The sequence below is a fragment of the Chanos chanos genome, chromosome 4 (assembly GCF_902362185.1).
Source record: "Chanos chanos chromosome 4, fChaCha1.1, whole genome shotgun sequence".
Lineage (NCBI taxonomy): Eukaryota > Metazoa > Chordata > Actinopteri > Gonorynchiformes > Chanidae > Chanos > Chanos chanos.
Genome location: NC_044498.1, coordinates 42,024,133 through 42,040,086, shown reverse-complemented (window position 1 = coordinate 42,040,086; position 15,954 = coordinate 42,024,133). Strand labels below are relative to the sequence as shown.

At 36.1% G+C, this 15,954-nt stretch overlaps 1 protein-coding gene across 1 annotated transcript; it reads right to left on the bottom strand.

Moving 5' to 3' along the window:
* Positions 1-8,172: 8,172 nt before the first annotated feature.
* On the bottom strand, positions 8,173-15,750 carry rgs17 (regulator of G protein signaling 17). The gene is made up of 4 exons (XM_030772750.1): positions 15,620-15,750; positions 12,474-12,548; positions 10,607-10,838; positions 8,173-8,361 (listed from the first exon to the last, which is right to left on the bottom strand). The coding sequence occupies exons 1-4, from the start codon at positions 15,724-15,726 to the stop codon at positions 8,173-8,175; spliced, it is 603 nt and encodes a 200-aa protein (XP_030628610.1). The 5' UTR covers positions 15,727-15,750.
* Between the last annotated feature and the right edge of the window lie 204 nt (positions 15,751-15,954).

Here is a 15,954-nt window from a genome sequence, read left to right as displayed (position 1 = left end):
TCTATATTTGCTGTAATGTTTCATTTGATCCCTGGAGATGAATTGTCCAGGTTATACCAGCATAGTCTTAAAATGTACTATGCCCTTTAATTTATGCATGCTGAAATAAGGTAAGATCTCATGTTCTGAGCAGACAAGTAGAACCAATATCTGGCATTATTACCATAGAACGTGCAGTATCCTGTAGGATCATGTATGATCTTTGTAGGTATTGCAGGGATCAGATTTGGAGTAGTTCCAGGATTTGTTCTTAACCTGTTCAAGGACTGTTGGGAGAATATAATAAAATTTTTGATTGAATTTCACTTTAAACCTTTGACCTTCACATCTGTTGGTAGAACTTGATGCTGAGGATGGTGACAGTTAGGCTTCTGTGGATGATCAACAGGAGCTCCACTGGTGGATTTAACTCTGTATACTGCTTCTTGACTGAACACAAGTCAAGTGTCAAGATAGTCGGTCAGTGTTAGATGGTCTTTAAATTAATGTATTTTTAACTCTTTTATGTGGTGCGGAAATCCAATTCGTCCACAAATCTCAGAAGTTTTCATTATAAAATGTCTAAAATATAGAACTCAGCCACATCTGCTGCTAGCAGCATTGATTGAAAGAGATTTGGAAGGGTGGGGGGGGGGGTTACAGAATTATTATCATTATCATTATTATTATTATTATTATTATTATTAGCTGTGGTAGTAGTAGTAGTAGCAGTAGTAGTAACAGTACCACAAAAAATAATAGATGGCACTTCAAAGTTATAATTAATTTGACTGGCAAATTTGTCTCATGTAGTCTCTGTTCAAAGGGGTCAGGGTTTTGATTATATTGGATTTATTCAATTTGATTTGATTTACCAGTAGTTTTCACTCACATACCAGTAGTGCTTATGCGAATCATAATAATGAGAATAGTACATATGTGTTCATGCACCGTGCTCATGCCACAATTCAAAAATTCCATTATTCATTTTTTATTTATTGTTTTTTTTTTTTTTTTCAGTAATTAAACAATTAACAACAAACCATGAGAAGGAAATGTCTGTGCATTAAATGATACACTCAAGAATACTTCTTAGCTTCAGAGCAGGAACATCAAAAAACATTTACCAAGGCACCTGTCCTCTGTGTTTTGGCACCATTTTGGCACAAGAGAGCACAGAAAACAGCTGCAAATTAGGCTGTCTAAAAATGTTTGGCACTTCCATGTGTTGAAATGCTTTTATAGAGCTTTTTTTTTTTTTTTTAAGATTTTATTAAATGTGAATCAAGGAGGAAGAATCAATAGCAACCTGATTGGTCAGGGCAGTTACTTTTGTAATGACAAGCCTGATGTGGACTTCTCTAATAAAGAAACACCAGAGCTCCAGAGTCCTCCAAAGACAGTATTTGAATATTGCTGTCGTCATGCAGATTGGCATAAAAAATATTTGAGTTAAATCAGTTAACATCATAGGCTGCGTTTGTACAAAGGACCAATTCCACATTTACATGCAGTGCACACTACAATAAATCACTGTCTTCTTCCTGTGTCTAACACAGCGGTGGTTACTTCAGAAGCTACCCCAATGCTTAAACATTACACTGTTAGACAGTATTCACCAAGTTCCAGAAAGCACAAACCATGTCTTATGCCATTTATAATAACACATTAATTGTCTGTATTGATCTAAAACACACTAAGAGCATCTCACCACTTTATTTTACATCTACTTGTTATGTTTTAATTTGTTCCTTCTATCTTTTAAGAAGTCACACTTCCTCTAAAGGGTTAAAATACAGAAAAAAAAATGGCAGCACTCCCTGCTCTCTAGCCTTTGCTCCATTATTGGCGAAACCACACCTGACTATGCTCTCTCAGACAAGAGAGCGCTATTTTTCCACACTATTTACACTCTGGCTTTTTGAAAAAAATGTTGTCTGTTGTCCAATCCTCTGGACATTGACAACAGCCAAATTACTTTGCATTTGTTGCAAATTTTATGTTCCTTTTTTTTTTTTTTTTTTTTTTATTCAAATATGTATCATGCAAGAGCTGGATTCTTTAAAAACCAACTGCACAGCTGAACGACCATAACCTAATCTCATTAATGTAAGGAGGATTTAAGTCATCACACATTTTCTGAGAATCCACAAAAGAGGACTGTCTATTTATGTTGTCAATATTACGTAAAGAGAAAATATAAGCTTACCGACAAGTTTCAGCGTAACTAGTTGTCTGCATACTGCAGTACTTTAATACATACTCATACAGTATTGTGTGTTATAAATAGCTAAATTATTGTAATTAGCAAATGCATGCTAAATATAAAATATTAAACTACATTTTTTTTTTCCAGTCATCATGGACAAAAGTACTGGGATACACTTTCTGACATTTTAAATGAAGCAATTTTGTTTGACATAATGCCACGTTGACTGTGTGACATGACATAGCAGGTCAGTGAGTACAAAAAAAGGAAACATATCAAGACACAGACTAAAAAAATCCTTCAGCGAAGGCAAGAACTGTGTCTGGTCTGTTTTCAGAGCATACTTAAAATGAAGAATCCTGCTGTATTCCATTATCTTCTCCATTTAACGTGTAAGACATGCAATTTTTAATCTTACTTAAATCACTTTGGGGAAAAAACCTATTCTAAAATAATTGTGCCCACTTGGTGGGACCATCAGAATACTGGTGGAGACAATGCTGATAGACTAAGTAATCTGGATTATAACTTTTATTTAAACCCTTTCCTAGAAGAAAAGAATGAAGAAACAGGTCATTTAAGTGATCAAAATGTGATAGCTATGGGCATGAAAAAAAGTGGATCAAAAATTTGTAACTGCAGAATTGCATACATCACAGTTCAGGATTAATAAGCATCTTCATCTTGAAAAGTACTAACTGCATTTGAAAGTGGTATACTAAATGAATTTCATCAATAAAACAAATGGATATTTTGTATTTCTTAGTGGCAATGAAATCAATGCCAATCAAAGGGATTCACAGTCCTCTCTCATGGCTTTCACTGATGACAGTAACTCAAAGTAAGCTATAGCCCACTACTTGTTCACTCAGTTATTAATGCACATTTCCAGTCAATGCCTCAAATATCAGAGGGCATTGCTGGAAAACCATACCTCCATTGCTTATGAATTTTACTAAATCACATTCCGCAATTAGTTTAAATATATGACATGTCATACAAGCTGTTTTGTCAGTTCAACGTAAAGTAGTAACTCTAATATCATTCCATTATTTTTGACCTGCTGGAACTAGAGTGAAGAGTGAAATATTCAAAATCGAGGGGGGATCGCACACTTTGCCAAGAACACATAAACGGTAAGTTCACTCCTTTTGACATCTTGGCTAATTATAACCTTTATCTCTGAGTATGTCAGTGCCTCAAACATTTTTTTTTTTTTTGTCCAGGAAACGCAAGGATTTGTCTTTATATATTTTTTTGCTTGTTTATTTCTTTGCATTTTTCACCAAAATCACTCATATTCTATGATGAACTAAAGTAAATTTAAAGAACATTGATTTACCTGTCTTGGAAGTCACTTTGGATAAAACCATCTGCTAAATGACTCAACCTAAATGTAAATGTACTATGATGTTAATGATGGTGGCTCTGCTAAAAGTGAATTTCCAGATAAATGACTCCATAAGGATAAAAAAAAGACTTAAAAAAAAGTCCTATTTCTTGCCAGGAGAAGATCCTTTATAATGACTGTTATAAGGTCCCATTTATTCTGTCACCTCCGTAATATCGGTAAAATTAGGCCCTTTCTAAATATGGCTGATGCAGAAACCATTGTTCATGCATTTGTCACATCTCGCCTCAAGAACTGCAATGTTCTGTACCCTGGTCTGCCTGCCTTTAGAACCAAAAGTCTTCAGCTGGTCCAGAATGCCATAATCCTGACCAGAACAAGGAAATCTGACCACATTACACCTGTCCTGGCTTCCCTTCATTGGCTCCAAATTCATGCAAGGGCAGATGTTAAGGTCCTCTTATTAACATATAAAATTCTACATGGGCTTGCGCCGGCCTACCTATCTGTCTTAATTACATCCTATAACCCCCTCACACCCTGCGCTCTCAAGATTATGGACTATTAGTCGTTCCAAGAGTTAAAAAGAAGTCTGCTGGCTACCGGGACTTTTCCTATCGCTCTCCCTTCCTCTGGAATGGTCTGCCTACAGAAATTAGGGAGGCAAACTCTCTTCACACCTTTAAAACTAAACTTAAGACTTATCTACTTTCTCTAACTTATGGATAATATAATTCTGATTTAACTTTGCTGTGAATATGTAAAGCCCTTTGTGGCTATAAATAGTTATACTGGGCTCTAAATAAACTTGTAGTATTATTATTATTACTTAATACAACACAGATGTAAGACTTCACTAGTCAATCAGATTTGTCTCCACATGTCAAACAATTAACCAAAAAGTCATTTTGATCAGTTAAGTAAAGCCTGCTTTAGAAGATCAGGTTTTAAAATGTGCATTTCATGTGTTTGGGACACACAAAATGCTTGATAAAATTTGATAACAGGAAACTGACTCTTGAAAATAATCCCTTCCTCTATATCCTTAGCACTGTTCCAAGAATCAGTGCAATACAGACATGGAGCGTATGAGTTCTATTGGTGATATGTCAATGCTGATCTGTACACAGGATTGGAGGAATAAGGAAAGATCCAAGAGGTAGATATTCTTGTTCTTGAAAACATTAAATCATTAAAGTGCTCAAAACAGCCCTTCAACCTCTATGAAAAAGACTAAAGCACCTCTTAAAAACATCAAGAAAAAGATGCTCAACACATCTGGAAATTGTGTTTCAGCCTCCGTAAATGTTTGGACTGTAATTGATCATATTGATGACTGCCCCTGACATTTAAAGTAACCTTTTCAGGGGCCCCCCCCAAATTTACTGTGTGTGTTCAAATTCATGAACAAATAAGCCATATGCTTACATTCCACATGTAAATTGTACACTAATTATGATCTGCACTCCTAACAAGATGCCAAAACACAGCCACAGTTCAGACAACACGAATTTATTTAAATCTCAATTAAATTTTTTTTCCATCACGAAGGCATACTATATTTTCTTAATATACTGTATATTACTTTTATGTTTATAGAAATAAAATAAGAAAACATATTTGCTGACCAGACTGAAGAATATCAGCAAAGGGCAATGTAAACCATGTTCCACCCAAAGTCACTGAAAACTCCCCTCAAACCTTGTTCTCTGCACAACCAACAGTTCACGTATTTGCATAGGCAAAATGAGATTAGCCCTTTAACAGTGTATTTCCTGAATTCTTCATATATCTTATAATCTAATTCAGCTGAATACAACTGAACAAAAAAAAAAGTCGCTACTCTTTATCAACTCTCAGTTCATCTGTGCACAATTCATTTACAGTGTTAGGCTTCAAGTAGATCAAAAAAATAAATTGTACATTGACAACTAGACATGAAATAAATTAGGCAACATGAGAGGTAGTGGAAAAAAACCAAATGAAACTCTTCACAGAGAAACAGTGTCAATCAGCATAGAGCTCTTCTGATCTGACCACATGAGATATGACACATCCTTCCATAATCGTAATATTTGTCAACAAAACACACAGAATTTAATATATGTTTTACTGAATGACAACATGCTATGCAGCATTCAAATTTTTTGTTGTTGTTGCTGTTGGCCTTGTCGTCTTCAAAACTGCCAAAATATAGCTTTAATTTTATTTTGATCTATCAGAGGGAGAGGTGGACAGAGCAGGGCATGTTGTACAGACTTAGAACATGTCCATCAGATAAGTAAAATATTCACAGATTCACATCACGGACACAGGTGCAGATCATAACAAATCTGGTTAAGTTATTTGTGCCACTCCAGAATGTCTGGGTTAATCATGTGACTGTGAACCTTGGACAGCTGCATCATGATGTTCCTATTCAGTCATAAGATATCTCCTGACTGAACAAAATTCTTGAAATATTGGTCTTGAAAAGAGTAGTTTTACAACAGTCAAAATCAAAACGGTCATGTTGTCACTGAAAAAGCCATACAAGATGTGTCTTGAGCCGCATGCATTTAATTTTTTGAATGCCCATTTCTTCCATATGCCAACACCAGTTACCACCACACTCTAGTATAGAGTATTCTATAAGTGAGGACAGTATGATACACTGTAGCGTTGGACGGAAAAACATCGGCATCGTTTAACTTTGTGTGTGTAATCCAATGGCACTCTCAGGTTTCCAAAAAAAAAAAAAAACCAAACCCTTATCACAATTCACGGAAAAGTGGTAAAGAATGGTTGGCACGTGATTGTTTCCAGGTGTGTAAAACATTAATACTCTGGCTGAGGAGAAGTGCTTACAAAATGCTAAAATCAATGTTGCTCACGCTGCACTACTGTTATTCAACTAACTAAAAAGGAGAAATTGTGGTTACATACACAGCAGTCTTTTATATAGTGGTTCTTCATGCATTGGCTGCCTTAATAGCACATGAATTGTATAAAAGTCAACAGCAAAACATTCAAGTTTTTATGTTCTCATTCTCCTAAAAAGTCCAAGAAAATCTGCTTGGAAAATGCTGTTACTTTTAGGGATATACCGTATAACCAAAAAAAATTTCTCTCTTATGTTCACTTCAACTTTCTCATCCACAACAGCTAATTTTTTTGGATGGTGTATTGTAATTTATACAGTACACAAACACAGAATAATGCATGCTGGCAAAAATGAAGAAAAACTATCAACGGTCTCTGAAAAAAGGCCTGTTTTTACAACCATAAAAGCCTAGTCTCCAAGACATCATGAACGCATTAAGCTGTAGTCTCTCGTCTCAGTTTAGTGTTGAAACTGCCTTCATTCATAAGCCTGACAGTGACTGGGGCCTCTGCAACAGTTAATGACTCAACACATTTTCAGAATATACAAATATCTTAAAGAGAAACCAGAAGCTAATATATTCCTTTAATGCCACCTCTTACAAATTCCACTGTCGTGCGTTGCTCTACCGAACATACAATTATCGCAAATACAGTGTTCACCTTCGAAAACAAGGCTCTGCGACAAACTAATTTTGTTAAACGCTAGGAGAAAAAAAAAACAAAAAAAAAAACATACGCCAGAGGAAGTTCTCTAATGTTCTCTAGTAGTTCCAAAACATTGGCAATTTCTGTTTTGATAAAATTCAACAACGGTTACAACCCCTGACATACAGTACCTGTGCTTCTCTCTGTTGGAAATGATCTGGGAAGGGACGGGAAGGACTCGTACAATAAAACTGTGGTTGTTGTCAGCTTCAGCAGCTTCTCTGCCCTTCTTTTAACATCGAGGCATCGTGATTTTTGCAGTGGAATAGAATGTTCTTGATTTATTTAGCTGCCCAACCACATATCTAGCCCTTACATTTCCCAGTGATAAAACTGTCAAGACAGAAAAGGGCATGGACGGATGAAACAGTGTCAACACTTTTGAGCTTTCTTTAAAAACAACTGTCAAAACGAATTTTTCCCTCCACTTAAGAGAGCTTGACATGGTTTCTCACTGCAACAGCATTAAAATTACATGTGATAGTTAAGAACCACTGTAGTCCCAGCTTAAATATCAAGCTAGAATAAGTTCTGTAACCATGTACGCGCATAATCAGGCTTTCTCTTCCGACGTGGTCAGGTTCTTATCCTGTCACAAAAAAAAACAGTATCATTATTCAACTGTCCTCAAATATGCGAGGCATGAAAAAGAGAGCGAGAGAGGGAGGGAGAGGGAGAGAAAGAGAGAGAGACAGAGAGAGAGAGAGCGAGAGAGGGAGAGAGAGAGAGAGAGAGAGAGAGAGAGAGAGAGAGAGAGAGAGAGAGATACATTGATCCAGAGACAGAATGAGTGGACAAGAAAGACTGAAATAAAGGAAGTATGGATCTGTCTGGTTTTTTTTTTCCTTTCTTTTTATGTCATGTTTCTCAGTGTCACAGTTGCCTGAGGAGCTCATATCGGCACTTGAACAGGAACTGAACGAAGTCGCCAGCAGACGTATGAAATTGCTTAACTATTCGTTCTTTCAGGAAAGAAACGTCACGCCTTTTAATAGTGGCACCTTGGGTTTTTTTTTTTTTTTTTTTAGGTTTGATACTTTTTTTGTTTTGTTTTGGCTGGACCTTAAGTGTCTAAGCAGGACGCTCTCTTGCTGTCCAAAAAGTCCCTGTAAACAGAGGAATTGAGGAAGCGGGGAAAGGAGTCCCTGTGCATGAGGGTGTAGATCTGGAGCTGGGCCTCCTCGTACATCAGGTTGCTGGGCTCTGCTAGGCTTTGATTGATGCCCTCCCTCACGCGCGAGTCAAGGCTGACCTGTAAGAGGTAAAATGGTCACAAGAGCAACCTACCCAAAAAGTAAAAGCCAAACAACAAGGCCTCATCAGTTTCACATGACCTCCTTCTCAGCATGCTAATTCGAGTTTAATGTCATCAATTTGAAACTCTGAAAACTGGGATTACTGAAATGGAACTATGGCATGATGAGGGTAAGATGATGAAGATACAACAGACCTTCCACTTCTCTTGTCACTGCACTGACTACTCATGATATTTCATATTTATATTTGCATCATTTATGGAGGCACATCACCAGACAGTTTCCTTGTTTTGAAATACTTCATGCAAATGAAGAAACCTGTTGATATTTGGGCCGGGCATTATAAAAGCTTGGCTGTCATATTGTGAGAGATTTATGCTACGGTAGGTGATGTTTTCGACCTTTTCTACTGACAATGCATTCATTTGCATGAAAAGAAAATTATTTGGACATTTATGCACGCAGCTTACAAGCTGAAGGCTGAACACATACAACCATTGAAACAGAGATGTTGAGGCGGGTCATCTAGCCAACAGATTAAAAAGCACGTGAAAATGTAAACGTAAACTTTTTTTGTAAACCAACAGACACTTGCTTAATAGCATAGCACAGAGAAATGGAGGGCAAAGATCGAGAGAAAATTAATGTACATAAATTAGGGATGTAACGATTCACAGATACGAATCAGAAACTGGTGCGACTACATCGATACGCGCAACCCTGGATCAATTCAAATGTATCACGAACCAGTTGATGGCCCAATTCTAAAGTTAGGAATCGGTTGACTGAAGCTTTGCTGCTAATTCTACTTTAGTATGAGCTAAGCTGCTGCGGAAGACTCACTGATCTAACGTAACACGTCATGTTACTTTCAAAATATTAATAATTGCCTCTCATTCGCTGCGAAATCTGCACCGCATCTCGTTCTGACCTTTTACCTTTTACGAGAGTAACGTTAGCATTGCTTGCGAGGTAAAAACAAGAACAACATGTCCGACCCAGTTGGAGTGCATCACCAAATCTAAAATCTAAAGTTTGGAAAACTTTAGGATTTTTTAAGAGGGAAGGAAAATGAATATCTAGGTTAAACTGATATTAAGAACTGTATCAGATTGCATGGTATCGCATCGCACCGAACTGAATCGCTGATCGCATCGGTGAATTGTTACACCCCTAACAAAAATGTATGCCTAGATGAACATCTTTCAAAGCTCTAATAAAATGATGCAATGTTTATTGCATTAAAGCAGAAAGTGTGCATTAACAAAAGTATGTTTTACAGAAATCAGTATAGCTGACAAGACTGGCAGCTAGTATATTCATATTCATAAGCTTACTGGCATTTTTGTAATGTCAGGGATGCACATGTTGAGTTCTGAGTATAGCTGCAGCAGCAGAATGAATGCAATATTACCATGAACTTGCATAAACTATTACAGTGTGCTACAGGAATCACAGAAATTTCACCATAGAAAATGCACTCCCACTTAACTGCATTAAGTACGTGACCAACATTGGTCAGGAAATGAATGTGTAGTGTCTGGATGCAACCTTCTCATCCCAGCCACGGTTGTATTTCTAAATTTCACCACAAGGGGTCAGATGAAAACAACACTTTGTGACGAACATGCTACACTGGAAAAATTGCCTTAATACTCATTTTAAGGGAACTGGCTTGGTCTATCAAACACCTTGCTGTTAAAACAAAATGTTCTGCAAAAGACCTCTTATCTAGACAGAATTCAACATACAATACATTAGTGTTTAAGGAATGGCTGCAGCACTCTGTGCCATTTCTACATAAACTACATTCATTTATGTAACCAGTACAAAATTGACACAGGTTTCAGTATAGGTACACTAATATAATGCTCATTTAGCACTGCATGAGCTAATACTCAGCTTTTAACCCAAGGTTAAGTGTTAAAAAAACAGGATTAGTGTAATAAAACCCTTCCAACACTGCCACTAAATTATCTGTACTACAGACATAAAAAAATAAGCCGACAGGATTTAAATATCTGACATCCTATGTTTATGTAGGCTTAACCTAACCAATAATTCACTGATGCGACGTTTATATTTTCTACACAATGTCAGCTTCAAATAATCTGTTTCTTACGGACTGGAAAAAGCGTCCATTAAGAGTCCCTATATCACAAGAAACAATGTCTATATAACAACTAGAACTGACCAGAATAATCTGCAGGACATTTAAAATGCATTTGTATCATATCCTACCTCTTTTGGCGAAAGAATGGAAACATAATCCTCGTAAATGATTCTGGCTTTCTCCTCTATGGCAGCAGGGTTGGTCTCCTTTTTCAGTTCCTCACAGGCAATCCAGAACATGAGGTTCTCTTCACTGTACTCAGAGCGCAGGAACTCTCTGAACACATCCCTGCCCACAGATGATCGCATCATCATCTCAAAACTCCGTGCCCAGGCAACAACCTCGTCCAGAGTTGGGTGTCTGAACACATGGATACAAAAAAAGAGAAAAAAAATTAATAACACAGTAATTTACATACCTTTAAAGTGAAAGAGTTAAGAAAAGTTAAGAAAAAAATGGGCTGTTGAGAATAAACCTTTTTCTTTAAGATGAGAATCATGATTTTAGTCCTCAGAGAAAAAATCTAGAGTAATAAATCGCTGAGGATATGGGAGGGTACACTAGCTCTGCTTGGCAGCAACATGCAGTCATACACTATCAGTTTACGAATTTTAAACACTGTGACATTGCTAGCAGTGGTTCACAGAGGGGACAAAATACGCAAGGGCTAAAGACAAAGTTTAGTGCTGATCATAATGATAAGAACGCAGTACATAACAGTTAGATTTATAGATGACATCAATTATTTAATGAGTGACAAAATCACAAAACATGTTTGAAGTCAAGCAAACTGACTTTAAGATCAGCAATAGAACCAGAAATTTTCTTTTTAAGAAAAAGCTTACAAAAAGCTTCCCTTTTAAGATCAGCATGAGTCTTATGTTCACACTGAGCAAATAAATTTCTACGTGGTTCATATTTTAATGAGTCAAATTTTATGACATCAATGATACAGCCACAAAATATGGTGGTAAAACATATTATATTAGAGGTACGACTTGATTCATAGTACTTTTGTGTATACAACTGATTTGATGAAATCAAAACCCCAGACAATAAAATGCTACTTAGAATTTTTTTTGAAATACTAAAATCTGCATTTTTATTTTCAATTTGTAGACTTCTGATTGAAATCAGAAAACTGAAGAAATGAAATCTAATTGTATATTAGCAAACTTAGTCTTATATTAAAATATGATAGCTTTGCTGTTATATAATGACTTTGTTTCTGTCACTCTGGATGGATCAACAAAAAGAAAATGAAGTATATAAAATATAATGAATGAGAAAAAAAAAAAAAAAATATATATATATATATATATATATATATATATATACACACACACACACACACACACACACACACACATAATATATATACACACATATATATGTGTGTGTGTGTATATTTGAAGTTCTCTGATGGAAAGACAAGTCTTTTACATGCAGTTGTTTTACTATTTAAAGTGGTTACTTATATGATTAAGACATGCATTGTGGAGGGAGAAATAAAATCAACTGTAAAAATATTTTAGATGAGGTTTTCAAAAGTGTCGTATTTGAACTGAAATATATCAGAAATTTAACACCAGCCATTTTCAGCCAACAGAACGTCAATAATGTTATTATCCAGTCCATACGGACTCATAAATGTTCACTGTTAACACTAGTGTGTGATATATAAAAAAATGTATAAAAATAAATATTTATTTTTTAAAAAAGCAATTCTCATTTCCAATAAAACGCCCCCAAAAAGATTTTTTTTTTCTGTGTGTCAGGCTTTACAGGGTTAATCTAATTTCTGTCCAACTATCTCAGCAAGATTCATGTCATGTTGAACCAGACAAACTCTAAATTTGTGACTTTGTGTTTATGTAAATAATGCACAGGAACAAAGATCAGTTATGTAAAATGCAGCTGAACAAACACTCTATCCAACTTTCTGAAAGAACAGCGATGATGGGAAAATTTACTATGCAGTTCCTGGTTACTCACTGCTCCTCTGTTGCTTCTATGCTATCCATTTTTGTACACGTCTGCCGTTCTGGGCGCTCCGCCCTATCTTCATTCCTGGAAAAGAAAAGCCAACATTAGCCAAACACTATTACACACTGCCAAACTGAGATTCATTTTTGTGCATACTTATCTAAAGTTAAAATGTCGATGACAGAGTTAAAGTTGATGACAAAATTTCAGGGATGTAAGGAAAGCTGGCTTCCATTACCAGCATATCAGCCTCGTCAGCTGATTTGCTTTAAGAATTTGTCTCGTGGTCACTGAACAGCTAATGAAAAGTGTTTTACATTCAGCAATTAGCAATTAGTTTCTCTGTACTGAAGAACAGCATATTTGTCTTGGCAACAGTGTCCTGGCCCGACTTGACAATGCCTCGGAACAGGTAGAAATTATTATTTAATTTCCTTTAAGGTTTCTTGTCCTATTTTTACCCTTCAAATGATGAACTAACCCAATCAAGTTCAGCCCTGATGAAGGGTAAAAAACCTCAATGGCGTTGTGTCAGCTAAATTAAAAAAAAAATTTAGTCAGGAAATATTAGTTGGAGTGATTACATGTTCATGGTCTGGAGAATGAACTCACTCGTGCCTCTGGGTACCATCGCTATCAACTATTGGTAGATGCTTGAGTCTATCATGTAGTAAAAATGTACAGTGAATTGGTAATTACCTAGAGTAATATCTTATACAACACTCAGTTTGTGGAACTAAAACACATTTATTAACTTGTCTTAGCACAAATAATTTCAAACCAGATAATTCTGAAACAGCAATACATGGTATTTTTCAATTATTTAGATACAAATGATTCCAGAACAAATGCTTTATTGCGCTTGCTAAAACCAGAGAACAAAACTATGAGTGTGCATAATGCCCAGCGCATTGCGTTGAGCTCTGCTTTAGGGAAATTAAATCCTGAGAAATTTATTTTCAAAGCTGACAGCATTATATTTTGTTTGTCATTTACTGGCAAAATTCAGCTCGCTTAAAATAAAGATCTCTTTCCAGAGACACGTTTTTCTTATGCTGATATAACATCTAATTTTAAAAATAAAGATACAGTTATAACATCTGGTCAAAACAACAACAACCAAAACAGAACTTAAAGCCAATTCACTCTGTGATTCTAAGTAAGTGTCTTTTACGGCATGAGGGCATGACACCACATGCAGAAATGATATCTTTACTTGAACGATCAGTTCTTTTTACTTATGTCAGTTACTCCGTTCATCTTTCCCAAGCTCAAAGTAAACACTAACCGCTAACAAATAATAGAAGAGGACTCCAGAGGCAAGTATTGTGAATCAACATTACCATGAAAACGGATCCTTGTTCCGTATAAGCAACACTGGGCGGAAGGCCTTCATATGAGTCATTTCTATTTTACCTGATAGGAAATGTCGACTATTGAATGCTAAAATGCCACTGTCTAGAAGTTACAGTGTTTGTACACATCACATTAACCATTTCTGTTTTAGTCCATTTCTTGACTGCCTTCACTAGAAGAAGTTGCTTTCATATAAAGTACAATATGAAACACACTTAAATATATGGTCCACTCAGAAAAACTGTCAGTAAGTTAAGGTCTTAAGGTCTTAAAAACAGTCAGTAAGTTAAGGTCTTAAAAAAAGAGAAAAAAAACAAAAGAAGAATTGGTGATGAATTAGGGCACATAGATGTATAGATTTGAGTAGAATTATTTCAAATAATCTTTGACAAATTCTTTGAGCAGCTTTCTGAGTGAATTATGTGCCAAAGTACTGCATTTTACCTGAAGACTAATCCACAACAGACTGAGACATTACAGTGATACATTACTGCTGAGAAATATGCTAAGGGCTGACTAAGTCCTAAATCCATCAAGCCTGCATTAATGGGCCAGCTGAATATTACTCCACTACAGTTAATATTGAAGTAGCTAATGATTCCTGAGGGAATTAAAATACTTCTTAGATAGATTTTAAAAACGTTTTTATGCTGAATCCATGGTGACTACGACCATACCTAACTATCTTCCACAAACAGCTGTGATAGCATTTTGATTTGCGTCAATTTTGCGACGATATCTTTTTATCAAAGGTATTTTGGGACTTCAGCACATTTTTTCTCATGCAATGTGTAATTTGCAAATGGTGATTACATTCTGAGGACTGGGTAAACTATTTTGAAAAAAATGCCTAAATGAATTAAAAAAAAAAAACTTGTTATTTGCAAAGGAAAAACTGTAATTTATTACTTGTCTCTGAAAAGATATAGTCCACACAATGGGTAGACACTGGTTTACATGGGATACCATTGCATAATCTGACTGCTAAAAATGTCACCCAATCTCTGTTTCCAAAACTGACAACAAAACCACAAAAAGAAATCCTCTTAAGATTTTCCACGGCCATTCACGTCCTTCGTGTTTTGTTTCCTTCTTTGTTTGTTTTCCTAAAATACATAAATTGCACTGTGAGTCTATTTTGGCTATGTATGAGTGTGTGAGTGAATTCGCCTTCAGTGTCTTAACTCAAAGTCTCCATTGTACAAGTGTAAGGGCTTGCTGGCCACAGGCTCTGCCCCGAACTGGAGAGGCTCTAAATATAAAACATGTTCTACACAGCTGTTTTGCATGTGATGTGAGGATGGAAATAGCAGCTAACAGACAGATAACGAAACCACACAACAGGAGACAACCATAGAAACGCCAGCTTAACAAACACTGGTTTGTCCTGCCTTCTCAATGTTTTCTTTATTTTATGCAATATTTATATTCATACTAGTTCTAAAAATAGTGCCACAGTGAGGTTCACTGTGCCAATTTCAATCTTACGTTAAAAAAAAAAAAAAAAATTCCTGCCTTCAACTGCAAGTGGCCACTCAAAGCTAGTCACAGACGATATTACATTGCTCAGGAAACGCACACAACTACAAAGTCACTCCAAAAGACATGAAAACAGTTTCGAATTTTACATGAGAGAACCATGAAGAAAAGTCAATTCACAAATAGAATGACGTCGCCATGGTTTTACAAACGTGTAGTTAAGTGAAAGAACCCGAAAAAATACATTTGGATGTCCTTTCAAGGGTGGATGTGACATTGCTATGCAGTATAATGGTGCACCTTGTGAGGATGTGAATTACCAGAGGCATTTGCAGCAACCGCACCAGCACAAGCAACAAGTGTTGGGTCTCGGGTGACCAGGAGCCTGTGGGGGACCTTCAATGTGTGGCTGCTGCCGTTTCCTCATTTCCACTCCGCTCAAACTGCGAGGCTTTAGTGAAAAAAAAGAAAAAAAAGAAATCAGACGAGAAACAGATCATTCTGTGGGCATTTTAAGACTTCTGATGGTCTATATCAAAGCAATCTTTCACAGTTTTTTTGGCTGTTTGCTCATGGCCACAAAAAAAAAAAAAACTGTACAATTTGAATTTTGCTTTAGAAATATTGGGAAACCATCATTCTAAATATTTCTTAA